At 37.1% G+C, this 20,478-nt stretch overlaps 1 protein-coding gene across 5 annotated transcripts in view; it reads right to left on the reverse strand.

Annotated features, from left to right (window-relative positions):
• Nucleotides 1-7,099: 7,099 nt before the first annotated feature.
• Nucleotides 7,100-20,478, reverse strand: part of MGAT4C (MGAT4 family member C) — a 422,340-nt gene continuing 408,961 nt past the window's right edge. For 3 of the 5 annotated variants that reach the window (XM_074574553.1, XM_074574545.1, XM_074574540.1), the window contains 3 exons: nt 15,476-15,631; nt 10,755-10,902; nt 7,100-8,877 (listed from right to left, as the gene is read on the reverse strand). In XM_074574553.1, the coding sequence (XP_074430654.1) occupies nt 7,721-8,877; nt 10,755-10,902; nt 15,476-15,604 (1,434 nt within the window). In that variant the 5' untranslated portion in view covers nt 15,605-15,631 and the 3' untranslated portion in view covers nt 7,100-7,720. The remainder of the gene's footprint in view (nt 8,878-10,754; nt 10,903-15,475; nt 15,632-20,478) is intronic. The other 2 variants (XM_074574561.1, XM_074574570.1) reach the window with 2 other exon arrangements.

Raw genomic sequence — 20,478 nt, forward strand, 5'->3', positions numbered from 1 at the left:
ACTTTTTTTCTCAAATATGCTACAAGTACAATGGTAGAATCCAGTTTTGTACTAGAATACACATGTGGTTCCTAATCCCATGTTCTAGAGTGTTTATACTAAAGCTATTGGAAAGAGCAAATGCATTTCCTCAGTTTAAAAAAGAAAAAAGTTTTCAAAATAGAACAAGACAAGAAAAATATTTTATCAATAATTTATGGTCAAGGTAAATGTATTAATTATAATCAACAGTCAGGAAAAGTAACATCTGTTTACAAAATACATGCAACAGCTTGGCAAGAGATATTACCCAAGAGTTTATATTCTATGGAATTGGCTTAGTATCAGAAGAAAGAGTGATTAACTGTAGAAAAGTTAATGTCCAAATTATTTCTGACACACTGCTTTGATCAAAAAATGGTTTCTCTCCTTAGCCAGAGAGCTTAAAGTCTTTGGTGCAGAAGGCAGCTATAGATGTGGTTTTTTGCAACTTTTTTATTCACACACACACGCACATGCTTACTTACCTAAAAGGCCTTATCCGACTTTTTGTTTGTTTTTATGTGAGGAGCAGTTAACAAAAATTTGCTTGAGCAAACACTTTATCTCCTTTGAGGGAACATATTGCATATCTCATTTTGAATGCTTAAAAAAAATGAAAAAAAAAAAATTGAAAAGATTTCTGGCTATGTTGTGTCATTTATTCCCCAAATATAAGAGTTTCTGCATAAACTAAAACTATCCCTTTCCAAAAGAAAAATACGAGTGTGCAGAGGGGAGCGAGCTGAGGTATCAGGCAGAAGAGAGACCACATGTTGATTTTAATATACAATTTTGAGGGATAGAAGGGAGGAAACATACAGAAGAAATTGCATCCTTGAAAGGTAGCAGACAACCACTAGAGAGAAGACCTGGTTTGGGCTTTTTTTTTTCCTTCCTTGAAAGATGCTATTCAGCTCTGTGGAGGAGAGAAACCTTGCTTACTTTGCAAATGCAAAACCAGACTGCTGCCAGGAACCATTTGCAGGAGAGATTCACAAAACCAGTTTGCTTGACGAGATTCTCACAAAGGTAAAAATGTACGCATATAATTTTCACACAATCGAATAGCGTGCCCTTAGAGTTATACAGCAAAAAAAAAAGAATTAGCACTTCTCCCTTTAAAGGGTGTCTCATTATAGCATGCTTATTGTCCTCTCAGCAGATGTGGCATTTAAATATAGTGAGCAATGGCCAAATGAAGGAAGTAATTCTGAGAAATAAATGACAGTAACAGTCCCAGTTTCCTGAATGGAGGTGAAAGTGGTTTGGCAATATTTATTCATGATGTTCATTTATTCAGTATTGAAATTAAAGAGAGCGTGAGGGAATGCCTGTGTGTGCTGGTGAAAGCGTAACGTGACATTAGAATAGACTCTGAAGTTGCAGATGAACTGAAATATCCCAAGTGGCATCAGCACAAAACCAGCGACTTCCAGTAGCCGCAACTGTTGGCATAAGGGTTTAACTTATGACTTAAGATCTCTGCTCTTATTGTTGCATGGCATACTACGGAAAAAAAAGACAGAACGTTTTAAACTGCAGCTCTAAACTTCAGTTTGAGCAGGAACTCTAAATCCAGGTTATCAGAACAAGGTGAACATACATTTGAGAAAACGAAGTATACAGTAACTTGTTGTCAAATTTCCTTTAAAGTGTTCTTTTTCCTCTTGGGTTATACGCACTTTCGGCCCAACTTAAACGAATGAAAATGTGGTATCTACAGTTAAAAGAAAACTGAATAGTACTATGGTTAAAGAGAAGGCATTAAGCCAAAGGGTCTTTTATATCTTACATTTATTTCCAAAAATATTACAGGTATTGTAGCAAGGATAGTTACTGCTCCTTGTTACATTTCTACCCCCACTCTGGTAGACATAAGTATTCCAGTGCTGCATTACAGCAGGCTGGACAGACAGCCAATATTGTTCTTTGTGTACAACATCAGTGTGCATGCCCAAGGCAATGCTTTTGAAAACTGAATCTATTATTTTTATTGAGACAGCAAAAAAGACCAGTTCTAGGGGCCAAGGATTAATACAATGACAGTACTCTGACAAACAGACACCTTTAAATGATAAGTGAGTTTAAGTGCAATCATACAACAGAAATATACACACATAATAATTATTTAACCTTTTCTTGCCATCATGGTATTTTCATCTCTTCTACTTAAATTGCTCAGCATAGATGAAGCCTGGTCACAAAGAAACCTTTGAACCTGGTTTTAAAAATTAAAAGTAGGTCTTTTGCATAGCAGTTCTTTTTTTTTCCTGGCGATGTCTTTTTGAATTTCTTTACTTGATGCAGTTATCTAGGAAGAAAACCCACTCTAATAACACCAAGGGAGAGCCTAAGAAACCGAACACTCTGCTTGTGCTGTTTTTTGAAAAATGGTACGTGTCTGTTAAGAAATGGGAACATTTCATAAAGTACAAACAAAGTATCTTTGAGACTGAGAAGTCACAGCCCGAGATTTCCATGTCTGCCAGGCAGGTTTTCCTGAACTGGCAAAAGCAAAACCAATGTTAATGAGTAAATAGCAAGAAAGAGGGAAGGAAGCTATTTAACGAGCTGAACGGAGGAAATGAGCATCAGCTTTTGATGTTCAGCTTTACTCATTAAATGTGGAACTCTTACATAAGCCCAGCAAAGGGCTGGCAAAGGGTTTAATTAGCAATATAACCCTACTTAAAGTACTTTCAAGTTCTACATGGAATTTTAAGAGCCTTTTTACAACTGTCAGGACAAAGTGGAATTTTATTTGAGAATTTGTAGTAGGTAGTATGACAGTTGAAAAAATACCTAGAAATGTGGCTGAAAAATAGCCTAATATCTGCCCAGATGACAATTCATTTTTATGCCAATTTAATGACAAACTACTATTATGGACACGCTATTGTAATTAATCTTTCTCTGTCCTTAATTTTATTGTTAAACTATCATGTAATAAATAAAGCTTTAAATTCAAGATTCCTTATTTTAAAGTGGAAAAAAAAATGCATTGAAATTGCAAGACAGTATTTATGGAGAAGATACTGAACATCCCGAGTGTGTGCTGCTGATAGGAAATTATCTGTAAAAGTTTATATGTATTATACATTTTTTATCTAGATTTCTATGTATTATATGTAATCATGCAAAAGAAACAGATGTTTGGTGTCTTTAATTATCGAGGAAATGAACTTTCAGGCCAAATAACTTGCCTAGCCTTCCACCATAGTCAGTAGAGAGAAACAGATCTTGGACAACCATTGTGTGCTGAGATGACTCTGGAAGTGCTTCTCTTTCTCTGCATTTACAGCAGAACCTGCAATCTAGCCTTAGTCTACATGCCTGACTGTGCTGCTAAAGGGCATGAATACCTAGGTGACACAGAATGTATTTGCTGTGACAAAACTAGTAAAAGAGGCAAGAACTTGGATCTCCGGAGATCCCAAAATACATCTGTTTCCAGACAATTTTCATTTCAGCCTTCCAGGATGGCTAAAACTAAAATGGAAAAGGTACGGCAAATATTTGTTTATATTTAAAAAATAATTATTTTACAAAATCAACATTTACAGTCTTTTATGTTATATAGGTCAATCGTGCTTGCACTAAAGGCAATAAATATTTTGGAGTTTTCATGTCCAAGGACTAAGGAGAGAAGAAAAAGGATTAAGCCGCTTGTTTTACCTTATCTGAAAAGCTGATGGAGTGGTGGAGACACTTCAATTCATTTGTCTTTGTATATAGAATGTGACACCAAAACCACTTAATTTGTTTTAGTTATGTTGCATCTGTATTTTCCACCTGTGTTTTGCAAAACATTATACTGTACCATTTGAGGATACAACACTGCTTGAGCTCATGATACATGATCTGTATTGCTACTCATAATTTAACAGTTATTGAAATGTAGCCTAACAGAACTGTAAATTTAACATGAGAGTAGTAAGAACCATCATTTCCATCAGAATCTCTGAAATGCTTCACAATGAAAGCAGTTTTTTAGATGGTTAACCATGCTTTTTTTTCCTTTAATAGTTTTCCAAGATGAAATATTTTCTAAGGTGTTACAGTTTGCTGATTTAACTTTTAATAATTCAGTAATGAACAACTTCCTGATTTCCCTTTATAAAAGCAAAAACATTAGTGCCTAACAGTAGAGAATACTGAGCAGAATAAAACAGAGCATAATGTTAGAACACTGATCTAAAAATAACACATTTAAATAACACCTTCGTGAATTATCTTTATCTGAGTACATATAGTAAATATGCTAAAACTGTTTTGCCTGAAAATTACTGTCTTCTGGTTTGCTTATTCTGCACTAAATGAAGGGCTCCATTCTTCTTTTAATTTGAAGTGAGTAGTATTTTAATTCCCAAGAATTCCCTATATCAGAGGGATTACACTGTGTGAAGAAAGATAGAAGACAAACTGGCTTCTGGTTAAGAAAAAAAAAAAAAGGCCCAGGGACATCACACAATGAGGAATCCCAAAATGTGCCAGTAGGAACAATAAATGTATGTTAGTGAAGATTAGATCAATCAGTGCGCAGACCACAGTGTATTATTTTCAGTATTGGCATTTCAGTATGAAAACATTGATGTTCAGTCCACAAATGAACCCAGGATATACACACCCACAGAACCAACTGTATACACCAATAAACGATGCTCTGTGACACTGCTAATCTTTTGCTACATCACCAAAGAAAAGAAAATCCATACTTTGAGAAGTGTTACTGAACATAGACACATCTGATTAAATATTTCCCTTTCAGAAAGCAATCAATTTTCTTAGGACATGAAGAAAAAAAAGGTATCTTCAAATATATACTTCTGAAGTTTGTCTGAAAACCGTTTATCATTTTTTCCCCCCAAAAAATCTGGCAACCTTTTTCTTGTGATGAGTTGCATAAAATATGCAATCTGTGAGGTGGGAGCTGGGACCCACGCACGAAGGTGAATGCCCAAAACACTAGCTTACAGAACTGCGTTCTTTCCTCTCCTGGAACAGATGCATTGTTAATTATTTTTTTCCAAACCAACTCAAATTCAACAGGAAGAGTAATGCATGCCTCTCATTCCCAGCATGTACCGCTATCTACACCCAAAGAAAGGTTCCTCGGAGTGTACTCACTTGGCATTTGTTTGACCTTCTCAGACTGGTAACAGCCAGATGAGAGTTCTCACTGCTAAGCCATGGTATCAAAGATGAGACTCATTGTTACTGTTGTTTTAAAAAGGAAAGCAATTTTGTTCAGCTCCTCATTCAAAAGTATCATTTAAGTTACATCAGGCTTATGTTGAGAGCATTTAATACATGCTAGCCATTCACATTGTATGTGGTTTTGATTAAAAGAACATTTTAAACCTTGAGACTGAATTTATTTTCCATTCTAATTTAGAAGATTGATTTGGACGTACTGCATTTCTGAATAAAAGTAAAAGTAATGTACCTGGTTAACTTAATTATGTTTATTTGGCACTAATAGTTAATGATCAAGGAAAGGAAAAATAGAGGAATGGCAGTTCATTAAAAGAATTCGTGCTGACTGAGGACTAATTATCAAGTAATTATTTGACAGTCATGGAAGATGACTGTTAAAAAGCAAGTCCTTCATAACTATTTGTAACCATTTGAGATTAGCACGTATTTTTCCTTTTAAAAAATGGTGCTATTCTCCTTTTTGGATTGAACATGTACACTGCCTTTAATCTATTTTATTGGAGATATGTATATGAAGAACAGAGATTTAGGTGTGTATTAAGGAACAAAGAAACAAAGACTTTCTTTGAGAAGAGGATGCTTTTCTGAATTATGTAGAAGCATATATCAGAAGATTTGTTTTAAAATGGACCTTTACGTCTGTATCGGGGGATTTGCCAAACCTGGACCTGAATTTACCAGGATTTATGAACCAGGAAAAGCAATTGCATTGCTGTTTTGTGTAGATTTTTGAATAATTTACCCTTCTGAAATAGCCATGCTAGGTTTGGATGTACTGAGTACAGTACTTAGTTCACTCTTGGACAGTGAAGGCATTCTTGAAATGTAATCCTTGCCTTCCAGATTTAACTAAAACCCATACATGCAATTAGATGATAACCACAGTATTCATGAGATTGACAATGCTGTGTTCACCTGTGTCACATTTGATACTCATGGATTTCTTAGTGTGTCTACTGAGAGAGTCTGGAGAATTTCTTAGAGGAAAAACCCCTCACAGATTTTCCTAATCCAAATGTAAGCATATAGTATAAATCATGTAGCTATACAGCCTCCCTGTGTGATGCACTAAAAACCCAGAGCTGAGTCACAGTATCATAGAATCATAGAATGGTTAGAATTGGAAGGGACCTTAAAGATCATCTAGTTCCAACCCCCCTGTCACGGGCAGGGACACCTCCTACTAGAGCAGGGTGCTCAAAGCCCCATCCAGCCTGGCCTTGAACACTTCCAGGGATGGGGCGTGAGGACTGAGGGAACTTTTCTGCTTATTGGCTAAAGCCAGGAAAAATAAGCCTACAGGGAATAACCTGAGGCAGTGGGAAGATGTCTACAAAACTAACATGATTAGAATTAGAAAACTGAAGAAAAAACACCCACATTAATTTAGAAATACATTATTTTTTCATTGAATCAAGATTCTTCATTTTGTGTGTGCTCTATTGGCTAGATATCATCCAGGAAAGTCTGGTGATTACATTCACCTCCAATTGATTAACCTGACACACTTAATGTTTGTATCATACATGGACTGGACATGTAGATGTGGAATGCATAACAGTCCTTGGAAAGCATGCTGCGGTATTCAGCTATGTGCAAATTTCTTGTAGGGAGTTATGCATATTTTGAAGGAACAGAAAATGTTGAAGCTGAGATCTGTTAAGATGCCTGTCTAAGAGAACAGTGTTGCCCTTGAGGTGCTTGGGTTTGATAGCGACATCTGTACTCAAGCAGAATGCTTGCTTACTGTGAGGCATTTTGTTCGAATAAGGAGAGAAAATTGGTCCCCTAAGTAATACAGAATCCAAGTAGTGCTTGTTTCAGTGAAAGGACCCAGGAAAAAGAACAAAGGATATTTGTTGAGACAGAATAACAGATGCAATTATCTATTTTTTACATAGTTGTCATGTCAGATTTATAATTTTACATACATTCCCTTTTGAAAAGAAGTTGCAATGATTAGCCACACTATTTTCTTACAGTGCTCAGAATGAAACTGCCAGTTTCAGGACAGATTTCCTTGTCACAACTGCCTTTAAAAGAAACACATCACCAACTATTGTACAAACGCATACTACCATAACATTTTATATTTATATATGCGTAAGGTGCAATCCAATTTCTTTTCACAACATACTCGTCATAGCTTTACAACTTTTGGTAATTATAGGATGCTTTGTTTTGTTCTGTTTAGTCCAGAAGATCTCTCTTACAGAGAAATGATAATAAAAAAGGGGTTCAAGATCTCAAGAGAGGATTGAGAACTGTGCATTTCTTATAAAATTCAAAATTTTCAACAAATAAGTGTTTGTATATTGCCTGGCCAAACTAGTAAAAAATAAATTGCTTTGCTTGTTTCGTGATTTCCCCAGATTTTCTGTGTCTCTAGTGAAGAGTTGGAAGTGTCAGTTTTTCTGGGGAATGGCACCAGTTGGGACCCAGCTGATTGTACACACCCTGTACCTTCTCAGGTGGCTTTGCTTTATTGAACTGATGTTTGAGAAGTCCAGACGCTAATGCTCCTAATGATCAGCCATTCTTTTTGACTTTTGGTAACAAGTATTCTCATGCAGTTAATATCAAACAGAACTTTGTGCTCTAAATCTGTTATTTCGAAATTCCCATTTTTGAATTCCCCTAGTCTCAAGTAAGTGGTACATTGTCTCCCTTTTTTACTTCCTACAATCTTTTCTCCTACTTCCAGGGCCCCATGCTGCAAAATGTCATTTTGCCGGTCTTCAGTTCCAGTGACAACTTTAATTTTAGTGATTTTAATGGGCTTTTCAAATACAATCCCATAGAAATCTCCAGTAGAAGGAGCTTTACCCCAGAAGTACTCATCAATGCTGCTGTAAGCCTTGCTTGCCTCATAGTTTTCAAATACATTCATGTTGGTGTGCAAGTTTGCAGGTGGGTTGTCAGGGATATCAAATGATTCCTCTTCAAAATCATCATCCTTTAGCTTGTTTTCAGCTCCTTTGTAAGATGAGTAGTATCCCATGTGCTGGAACAGAGATGGCTTAAAACGTATCACTTCCTTTTGAGCTAACAGCCCACGGAAGTGGATGAGCAGCCAATCACAAGGCATTTCTTGGTAGAACATCAGCAAAAAATGGGCCAGGCGTGGGAGGTCATGGGAATGGTAAAGCTTTCCAATGTATCCCAGTTTGGAGAATTCCAAAGTCACCCAGTAGGATCCTTCTCGTGAGGTAATTACTTTCTTAACAGCAGTCAAAAAATTCTTTGAGCAGCGAACATCATCTTCTAGCATCACATAATAGTCAGAAAGATTAGCACAAAAGTTAAGCAGGAAAGCATAATCTACATTTTGTTTGGATCGAAACTTCACACGGTCCTCTGGGTCATTGTAATTTCTCTTGAGGCCATCCAGTACAGGGTAATACTCCTCAGGGACGTGAATAACTATTAATCTGCCCGCAATTATGTGATGTGCAAATTTCTGTGAAATATCCTGGACCATCCCCTCGCACCAGGCTGAGTCAAAATCTGCCAGCTGCACTACCACTGCAATTTCTTTGAGTTCCTCATAACTTGACTGCTCAAATATGGACTTGATGGTCTCAAGCAAGTAGTTTCCCTTTTTCCGTTTCACAGAGGATAGCCCAATTGTAAGATATCCTGTACAAAAGACAATTCAAACAAAAACTGAGTATCTGATGCTAGAAACCATTTCACACCACAAAGCTATCCTCCAGAGCTGTGTTTATATTAAATAAACCTTTTCAGTGGTGAAGACTGAGAATATTAAGCTGCATGCAACAAAGGATGCTTATTGTCTTTTCATTAAAGAAGAATCACATTGCAAGCAAACAGACATATGGAGACTATTGCATTAAACATTCACTTGTTAACTGCAAGGAACGGCATGAAGTGGACGAAAGCCAAAGCAATGTGCACGTATATGCCTGGTAGAGGAAACCACATAGGCAATGATAAGGCTGTAAAATCTGCTAAAAGAAAGGGGATTATGAGATATGATTCACACAATAGTTTTAAAGCAAAGAACTATGAAATGCAGCACAAAAACATGAGCTATAGATCAATTGCCAAACTTTTATAATTTTAAACACTCTACAACACTAGTTACATTTATGCATAACTTTACAGTCTTATCAATGTTGCATGGATAATTTTTTTCCTGTGTGTTCATTTTTAACTGAATTCCTCCAATTTTCCTTGATCATAGCTCTTCTTCTAACCCTCTTTCAGGACTCATTGAGCATTTTACAGGGAACTCCCTCTTGTAAGATATAATTTAGATATTATTTTAAAGTAGAAGAGAACTTACTACTGCATACCTGTGCTTGTATAAATAACTTTTAATACTGTTACATCTTTCTTGGGAGAGATGCATCTTAATTATGAGGGCAGAATTTTCATCTCTGCTGTTTTGGAGTCACTGCCATTGCATTTTTACTGGCAGTCCAAATCAGTTTTTTTTTTTTAGATATTTGCTAATATATCTTTATTTTTTTAACTTCTGATGTAAAAAAATGTTAAGACTTTATAAGTGACAGGGCGTACTTTACTTGAACCTACCCCAACTTTCTTAAAATATTGTGGTTTGTAAAAGACTGCTCTGATAAAGTGATTTAGAGTTTCCCTCTAGGCTTAAGTGTGCTCAAAATGCAGTTGTACAGTGAAGTACAACCCCTAGAAGCCATTTACTCGGCCTACATAAGCCCAGATTTCTCAAATCTAATTTGAACAAACTTTACTTTATAGCTTTCTGTGAAGATCAACAACTCACAGATGATTTTGTTTTACCTTCTGTGCTTGGACTTCTGAGCCTTCTTTATGTTTGTGAAATGATGGATTTGGAACCCAGAGGACACCTGTCTAAAAGTTAGGTATGGCCATATTTCACTTTGAGATGAAAGTCTTGAACCCTGCCTGAAGTCAGAATAAGTAGATAGTCCATCTTCAGATGGCTGCGAGAAGAATCCTCCTTTACCATCCCCATAATAGCACAATTCACCTCCCTCTTTATCACAGATAAAGGAACAAGGAGATCCACTCATAGCTGCTGGACTGGCAGAACAGGGGACCTGAAGGGTGTATCTATGTGATCCCAAGCATACCTTAGATTGGATTTACTGGTTATACAGACAGAGGCTGACAGTATGGTCTCAGGGAGTGGTTACAGAGCACCACCAGCATGTGCCTTGCTCTTTCTTTCTAAATCATCTGGGGGAAGCCTGGGAGAAGATCCACAAAAATATACTCGCACAGACCATTCAGGGGCTGCCTGCAGGATGACTACACGTCAGGCATTTGGTCAGAAGGCAACCAGGCTGTGGGGCACTCACTGCTCGGGCTGAACCAGCAGCTGCCCAGGAACTGCCTATGCAGAGAGAGATAGCTGTCCCACTAACTCTCTGAGATCGTCACTGCGTAACTCAGCCCCTCTTGCCTAGAAATACCACAAGGACTGTATGGATTTCACCCATTTTTAAATTACCTCATTTCATAACATTCAGATTGCAGTTACTTACTTTTCCTTGGCAAAGGCGTGCCAGCTAGGTAGCGATAGGAAATGTTTATAGATCCTGAGAAATTAGACAAATCTTTAAAAGTGTGAACATAGCGCTCTGGGTTGAGCTGGTGCGTGGCTGTTTCTCTGATTAATTGCTTGTCCCCTTCCTATTAGTGAGAAAACAAAAAGAATAGGAGAGGGAAAGAGACAGAGAGAAACACATTTGTGAATGCCAGCCAAAGAGGAAACACGGACAGGCAGGTTTCCAAGAATAACATTTTTCAGTGTCAGCTTTCGTGAAAGCATGTAGATGTCACCTCATTTTTTTAAAAACCCATTACTGAATATCATACATTTTTGGCTACAGAAAATCTACCATAACCCTTCAGATTACGGTAACATGAAAAGATAAAAAAAATATTTTGGACAAAAAACTCTGGAAAGGTTGCAAATGCTAAATTATTGCCAAAAAATGCTGCGGTATTCAAAATCAGGATCAGAAAGCATCAATCAGCAACAGGTGAGATAATTTTCATAGATGGAGAAGTGGGGGAGATTTTTTTAAAATATTTTCAGTGATTCAAAAAAACACCAAAACTGTTTCAAAGGAAAGACGAAACTAGATCCTGACATCTGGCTTATTTTGACATTTTTCTGAGTCGTTCCAATTGAGATTTGTGATAAGAAGAAATGCATGTGATCATCCAGACAGCCAAAGCTCTCTCTGGTTTTGGTGAACACTGCTTGATGGTATAGAAAAAAGGCATATTTATCACCATGCCTCCTCTTCCTGCCTCCTTCTCCCATCTTTTTCTTCCAAGAGGCTTCTCGAGTCATAGTAAAGTCACACAAGGGAAGGAACGGCTTCATCAGCAGTGCCCTATCCATAAGCTCAGTTGAATCTCAGGGAAAGTCTGTACCTTAGTCCTTAAGAACAGGGAAAATATCTAAAATGTTGTAGTGTCGTGAGACTGAATTTACAGGTAGGATTGCTTATTTACAGTACTTGATTGTAATCTGATGACAGGCCAATGTATGAATTAGTTCATTTCTTCTGTTATATGCAGTATGCTAATGCACTAAAAACTTCCTGTTCTGTCATTAAATGGGAGCATTGTACAGTGATAGTACTGCAGCTGTCAAGAACAACCACAGAAACAGTAAACAGCACTCATATTCAATGGTATAAATATTTAAAAATGTGTTAAAGATGTATTTTATAGCACAAAGAAATATTTCTGTAAAGGAATCCTAGTTTCATTTTAATTTCATTATTTTCTTTTATAGAAGTAGTAAATAACCCACTTCTAATGTTAGTGAAGACCTTTGGTGGACATCCAGGCGCATCTACCTGCACTGTTATGCTCTCTTGATCTGCAATGTCTATCCAGTAATTTCTTTCTAAGTGGTGCTATGCTACCTTTCATTTGCTCATAAGTTATCAAAGGAAGATTTATGTTGATCGTATTTCAGACTAAAGTGTAACTTAGTGGGCTAGGAAGAGAATGCACCAAAACTTCAGGAGATTTTGATGAAAACTGTCAAATGGATTAAAAAAAAAGGGCTGGTCCAAAAACTTTCTTTTTTTAAACCCAGCCTTTCTTTAATGTCAAAACATCACGTGTCATTGGTTCCAGAGTGGAGCAACAAAATTCTTTGTTTCATAAGAAGGTTTAGGAATGGAAACCCATTCGGTGAGGTCTTTCTACATAAAAAGTTTCAAAATGTTTAGAAATACAGAATGTCAGGACAAAATGTTTTGATTTTAACAAGCAGAATATTTGAACTGACCACAAAAATTTTCCTATTTTTTTTCCTCTTTAAGAAATGCCTTTCAAGAAATGACTAACAATCTTTTGTTTTGGTTTGGTTTTTAAACTGTTGTAATTTGCATTCCTTTGTTGAGTGAAAAGCAAAAACTGAAATATGTTTTTTTCCACAAATTTAAAATCTGGTTCTTCTACCTCTGACTGCTATGCAGAGGTCAGTGAAGCTGAAGAGCTTAATCAGCTCTCTTTAGCTGTCTTCTCTATTTTTTTCTGTGATGGTTCTGGCTTTCTTCTGTTAGCTAACCACTAACTACATTCCAGTGTTTGCTGGAGCTTGGGAGGTTCCTGTGGGTGCCATGGGAAGAACTGCCAGAAGTTCTCCATTCTTTATAGAGATACTCTACTCCACTGAGGATGCTGTGTCAGCTACAATAGTATTATTATTTTCACAGTCACCAAAATAATGATTAGTATTCATAGAAGAGTTCAGAAGGCATGCTTCACTTACAGTTTACTTACAACTCAGAATATGTATAAAAAAAATTGCTGCAGATATTGCAGTATTTGGTTATATTAATTCAGTATGTCTTCAAAATATTTGATCTGATGTGTTTCACACACTGCAGCTGAAGCACTTAAACTGCTCTGCTGACACACATGCGTCAGCTCTGTATATCCTCTATCAAACATACTTAAGTAACTTTCTCAGGTGAGCCCTTACTTTCTATTTCCACAGTAAATAACCTGCAGAAAACAGTGAAGGGATTCTTCAGACATGTGAGAGTCTCTGAGTGAAAAGGAAAAGTTCTCCTCTCCCTTCTTAAGATTTGCCACAATGAATCTCACTTTGATATTCTAATGTCCTGAAAAAGGCCACTCATCTCAGCTGAAAATCTGGTGAAAGAGATACCAGCGCCACATCCCCTTGCACAGCCTGCTGCTGCCTGAGACTGGGAGGGGAAACTCTGGGCCTTCCTCTCTCAGTTACCTTCAGGAGATACTCCATCAGGAGACGCGCTACAATCAGAAAGTCAGAGGGCCTTCAGGCCTCTGAGGGCTTTCAGATTCCCATTCCCTGAGGGGAACTGGTTAGCCTCCCATCCTTGAAAGCTACCCCCAAGTGTGTCTCTCCTCACCACCAACACCGAAACTGCTCATCTTTTGCCTCAGCAGAGAAAACACACCAGACAAGTTAACAAAGCTGTCAGACATGTTCAGGAAAGTTGAAAATAAAAATAAATAAATAAAGTGAAAAGTCAGCAGCCTAACACATTTGAAAAACACTTGATGGACCATAAAGGTACCAAGAGATCTGGGAGAACTGTCAGGAGACTTGGCAAGAGACTTGGCTGGGAGCTACATGCATGCAAACATGCCAGAACTGTGATGAGAGAAGCAATGAAAGAGAGTGAATTTCTAAAAAAGAGGGGGAAAAGAGCAAATTAAGAATAAGACATGGAGCCATCTGGGGAGTTGGCAAATAGGACAGGAAAATATTTCAAAAACAAACCAAGAGGAACACCATTAGCAGTGATAATAAAAGCGCTTTCAGAAACATCTGCGGGACTTCGAAGCAATTAGTGAAAGGAGAAGAAGCATCAGGGAAAATACCACTGGGAAAAAAAATGTGATAAGCCAGGTCAAATTCTATCACAACCAAGAAATGATGAATAAATAAAACATAGTGCAAAACCTTAGGGTAAGTACTGTTAGAGAAAGCAATATGTCTGAAATAGAGTAACATGCTAGAAGCATGGGTTATCTTTTCAGTGATTTAACGTTTACAAATATTTACAATATTTGTGTAAGTAATGTTACAAGGATAATATTTTACATTAAAATTACTGGCAAGTTATCTATGGTTTTGTTAAATGCATGTAAGGATTTTACTATTTATGTATTTTCATATGTGTTGCTTTTCAGATCCAACTGAGACCAGACTTCACCTTTCAGAATATTGGAATGCCCATACTGTCCCAATAAGACGAATCAAACAAAGAAGGTGGCATAAAGGATCAGAAAGCTGCTCAGTAGTTCAATTCAAGTTCAAGAAAGAGGACTGTCTAATCATTTCACAATGTTACATATTCAGTTTAGTCTTTTTACAATTTGCAAGCTCCAGTTACTAATTTCATGTTCTTTTACTGGGCCCAGTCCAACCTCAGATGAACTGGTAATTCAATCCATTAATCAAGTCTTCAGAGCTTACTTGACATTCAGCACTGAGACACCCATAGGTTACGTATAAATTGCAGAGTTAGGTTACATTGTCAGTAGCTTACTTGTTGAAATTCCTAAAGCAGATCTTTCAATAAATCTTTTTCACAATCATAAACTTACACTAGGTATCACAGAATCATAGGATTATAGAATCATAGAATCAGTAAACCTGCCAGACTCAAATGTGGGGTACAGGAAATGAGAAAAACACAGAATAAAAGCACTAAAAAGAAATTATTCATAAAAGGAGCTTGAAATATGTGGAATTAGTGTAAGTTCTCTTCTATAATTGTATTTCTGTAATATTGTTTAATACAGTATTCACAGGTAAGATTTGCAGTGTGGACTGAAAAAGGAGCTCCTAGATCACATGAATATTTTGGTTGTAGATGATTTTCAAATCATCAAATCATCAAATTTGAGGGAAATCCAGAAGTATGGAAAATACAGGGGTTGTTTTGACTCAAAGGAAGATATCTGACTGACACGTCTCCGTGTTTTGCTACATTCATTATCTCCTGTACTTCCAACAAACAATGACATATTTTACTTCTGTGAAAAGGACTGTTAGGATCTTACTGACACACTCTGTGATAAGATGGCTTCATCATGAAGGACACATTTTGGGGATACTTCACTGTTAATCGTACACTAACAGGGAAAATTGCAGGAACTATGGACTTTACTGCTTAACTAGGGATGTGTCCTGTTCTGTTTTTCCTGGATAATTACTTCCAACTAAGAAACTTACCAAAACATAACCGTCTTCAATGTACAAGTTCATAAACAGCAAGCAAATGACCAGGACTCCTAAGAACGACACTGCTGATCGTTTCCGCAAGCATCTCATTTTATCAAAATATTTCAAGTTGTGTCTCATGTGAAGAAAGGCATACAGTAGTGTAACCTATGAAAGAAAACCACAGAGTTACAAGACGTGCTCATCTGATAAACATGATAGCAAAATAACTTACCTTCAGAAGTATCAAATCCTTTCAAACATGCTTAGACTATACCCTTGAGGTGTAACTAATTTAATTTAATCATGGTAATCTTCAAGTTTAACATACAATCTTAACTATAATTTAATTTAAACTTTTTTCTTTTTTTGTCAATAAAGAAAAAACCCACACTTTATCCTACCTATTTTAGCCTGGAATTATATCACTGTGGCAGGAGTGCATTAATAGTTGTATCCCATGTATAACTGTCAGATCCCAACTTGATGTCAAAAGAAGATGATGTTTTTCCCTATTTCCCTGTGCATCCATGTCTCCTTCCAAAGCCAGCTCAGGCCAACAGGCAAGGAAGAAGCTAAGGCATGACTCATTATCATTGTCAATAGGAGAAGTCTGGATACCAGTACTGCCAGACATAAATGCAGTATCTGATGTATTCTCAGTATCGCACTTAGAAGGAGATAGCAAGACTCTGCAACATCCCTTAGACTTAGATCTCTCTATTGGGATGAAAAGACTCTCACTGGAGGTGTCATTTTCTCCAGAAGAAGAAAGGACAATATCCACCTTAGACTGGACACATCAGAGTATTGGAAAGTCCTTACTGCTCCAACTAGACGAATCAGACAAAGAAGAGTGGCTTAGAGGACCAGAAAGCCACTCAGTAGTTCAATTCAAGTTCAATAAAGAGGACTGTCTAGTCATATCACAATGTTACATATTCAGTTTAGTCATTTCACTATTTAAAGCAAGCTGTGTGTTGTTCCTGGCTACCAAATCATGAGCATTAACCTGTGTAGGACTGTATGTGTTTGAACAAGATCTGGCCACAAACTAAGGAAACGGATTCCAAATCAGACTGTCCAATTTCAGAGGGATTCTTAACTAAAAACTAGATTATAAATTCATCATTTGTGTTCTCACTTGTTTAAGTACAAATGTATTTTGACCATTGTCCATAAAAATGTCTGTCTATCAAATGTACAAATGGAGAGTTTAAAGCTAGCCTATGTGAACTAGTAAAGAGCACTGCATATGCAGTGGTTAAACTCTGCATTTAAATACCTTCATTTTTGAAAGTGCTGAACATCTAAACTGACATAAAATAGGCCCAATTAGGAGTTCCATAAAGGATTTGTCATGTCATACAGAAAATTTTCTGGATTAATAACAAAAAACCTTCCAAGTGCAAAATTCAATCTATATTTGCTTTGCTGAACTGATTAAATATATCTAACAGTATAAAATATGAGTCCATTAGACTCTAGAGAACAAGGAGGTGAATACATCAAGTGTTAGCAATGCAAACTTTTAACTGCAAGGTTTTGTCCATATAGATTCAAGATGAATGGCAGCAAATGGACACTGGTTGTACGCAGAATCATTTAAAAATCATTATGTTGAGAATAAGAACAACTTACATGTTGCACAAAGGAAAAAAAAAAAGAAATAATATATATTTCTCTCCCTATTTATTTGAGGGTTGGCTGAATTGCAGTGGACTGATTATCCTGAAAAAGCTGAAAAAGCTCAGTGTAGCTATTTTTTTAAGTTACGGCAACAATTTCCTTTTCCTTAATATCTAATGACAATAAACATCAGGAAGGAGCTGCCAGGGCCATGAATCTCCAAACTCTTGTCCTGTCCCATGACAGCACAGCAGTTGCTGAGTGTCTGTGGATTCCAGCAGGCTGTTGTGGAAATGAAAGATTGCCCTTGTTTTAGAAAAGACTGTGTTACATATACAGTTTGTGTTTAATTTTGATTTTGTTTCTTTTTCTTTTTTTCTTTTTCTTTTTTTTTTTCCTCCCAGCATAACTACTGATTTTCAAAGCAATACACTCTTTTAAAAACTTATCAGGGGATAACTATATGGATTAAATACTGACACGTCTCAGAGAATAGCATGAACTAACTTGACTATTGAAGGTTCAAGTAGTCTGGGTTGGAGCACTTGGCAGCCACTGTCAGCCTCAGGGGTAACAGAGATACACTACAGTTGCACATATTGTAGTCTTTCTTTGGAAAATTTAGGAATAAATAAGCGCAGTCACAGGATGACTGTATGTGCCATGTTTACTAATGGGGCTGCAGTATTACAGGGTTTCCCTCATCTTTGCTCTGCGCAGCCTGACTGAAGTCCCTAAGTGGGAGGAAGGGGACTTACAGCTATGTTTGCTGGTTAGATTATATTAGTTTTTCCCCGTGCAGTTTTCATGAGATCATTATTATGTTGGATTAGAGATAGAAACTGAGGGAATTAGGTGAGACTGGAGGAACACGGGACTGACATTACTAATGCTTATGTACAAGAGAGCCTGTTACGGCCACCATTCAGAGGCAAACACTTGCATTTCATGCGTTGGTTTCACACAAAGTCATCACAACGTTCTCATTTTACGAGTAGAGTCCGTGAAACGGTTAAAAGCACCGTTTCAGTGAGGTTTCTTTCTCCGTAAGACCTATTGGTAGGTTAATACCAACTGCAGGACCCGAAGGGAAGGACACTCCGACCCGGCTGCGACCCGTCGCGGACCCCGCGGCAGGGAGGAGGCCGCGGGGCGACCACTAACAGCAGGTGGCACTGCCGACGCGCACTTGCCAGCCTTCGACCTGCTCCTAAACCCGGCCCTTCCGACCGGTTTGTCTGAAGGGACTATTTGGCATGCTTTATACTGTAAGCCTTTAGCTAAAAATGCGCACAGGCTCATACATATGCACATCCAGAATCACTCACGTTTCCTAGACCTGCTGCTTCTTGCAGCTCCGTTTCCAATCTGTGACGCTGCCTTGTGGAGCACTGCGCAAGTGAAATTTGCAAGGAAAAAGGAAGGTAAATTTTACTTTTTTTTGCAGGCGATGGCAGTCATCTTTTGAAAAATAGCGTCAGAACTTCCCACAGTGAGACCCCTGCTGTTCTGTAAGACCGTTTGAGCAGGATATTCACCCTGACTCAAAACTGAGACTCTGATACTGAAAAAAAAAAAAAATGCTTCAACTCATAATTCAATTCTGAAGTCACAGCTTTGCTTGAAGATTTTATGCCTTCATTATTCAGGCACAATTAAGTAGCTATCAGGATGGTATAAATGCAATTTGTTTCATAAAACTGTCATTAAGCAGTTAAATGTAATAATTAATAAACATGCATGAATTAGAAATCTTTTCCTTTCTAAATGAGATGTATTGTTTTCCTCCGTCTCTTCAGAGGGATCTCTTCAGATCCCAGATCCTTAAATATATATTTGCCATCACATATACATGTGCAGTTTTGCATAGTAGTATAAAACTATAATTCTTTTGACTTTCTAAAATGATACAGCAATGAAAAGACAGTGAACTAAAAAAATTCAATGCCATAGCTTACAGAGTGAAGAAGCTGTTCTTTATAGGATCTTCAAAGGTGTGAAAGCCGTGCAAAGGCCAAGACTGATTTTCACATGATAACGCGATGCTTTCTCTTGTAGAATTTGCAACACTTAGAAGAATTTTAAAAATTGTTGCTTTAAAAACCAAATTCCAAATGACTTTCCAGCAAGAGTCTGTTCTTAACAAGTCAAATTTTTGAAACCAAAACCTGAAATTAAAATATTTAACTTTAAAGCTGATAAAAATTTTTTAAACATCTTTCAATTATGATGTGAATGTAGCTGTTCCCAAGAGGCAAATGCAAGACAAAGCAAGATTTTTTCCCTTATTTTCCTTTTTTTCAGAGGAAAAACCTTTTTTTTCCAGCCCCATAATAATTTCCTCCAGATCAGATACATGCATACTCGCTGTGGTGAACCATTTCATGTTCAAGCCACTCTAATTCTTCATCATTTTCTGACAATACTAGGGATTTGTCTTTTGTCCTACTTTCAGAGATTATTCTTTACTTGGATGATGCTTTATCCTCAAACACGTACTTAAAAATGCTCAGTGGTGTTCCTTTACCCTTAAGTATGCCAACCTCAGTTAGTGGCTTAGCCTTACCTAACAAATGCAGTGAATCTGCTTGTATCTACAGTTGTACAGAGATGTAGCAACAAGGTTATTTTTGGATTATATTCTGGTCTCCTTGAGTGCCATGCCCAAACAGCTCAAGAAAAGTTGCTTATTTGCAGAGGAACCGATGGCTATCAGAAATGACAACTGCATTATTTTTATACTGTAATATTTCCAAATTAGGCATGTAGCTTTGCCTGTCACTCCAAGGTCTGTATTCCAGAAGGTACCACAATTATTACATCAACAAAATCCATAGATAACACACAAAACCCCGTGATTGGATTATTAAAGCCCTTGTGAACTTTATTGCAACCCCTGATTTGACTAAGACACTGAGAAGCACGTTCTTCATTCCTCAACCTTGTGACGTACGATTCCACCATTGTCTAACTGAATTGCTTTACTTGCAGTCCTTAATGCTTGTCCAATACGTTTTTCAGCTTTTCTTTTTGGAAGGCTGCACGTGATGCCTCAAGGTTTATATTCAGTCCTCTTTACAAAGTGGCAAAGAAAACACTTCCAGAAAAAAAAAAAAAGGAAAAAAAAAAGGAAAAGAAAGAAGGTTTTTTGTTTTTACATGGTTATTATTAAATTTTGCATGTGTCATGGTTTTCTTGTACAAGACAGAAAAAACAAAATCTAAGTGGTGATATACATTTGAGCTACAGTTGGTAGTGAAGTGGAAAATTATAATGGATAAGCTATTCCATGGGGCTCAGATAGACTCCCAGCAAGATTCTCTTGTCTGTCTTACTGAAAGCCTGAAAGTATATATAAAATGTTTAAGGCTGACAGGCAGGATGTT

Source organism: Larus michahellis, chromosome 1 (assembly GCF_964199755.1).
Source record: "Larus michahellis chromosome 1, bLarMic1.1, whole genome shotgun sequence".
NCBI classification, from domain to species: Eukaryota; Metazoa; Chordata; class Aves; order Charadriiformes; family Laridae; genus Larus; species Larus michahellis.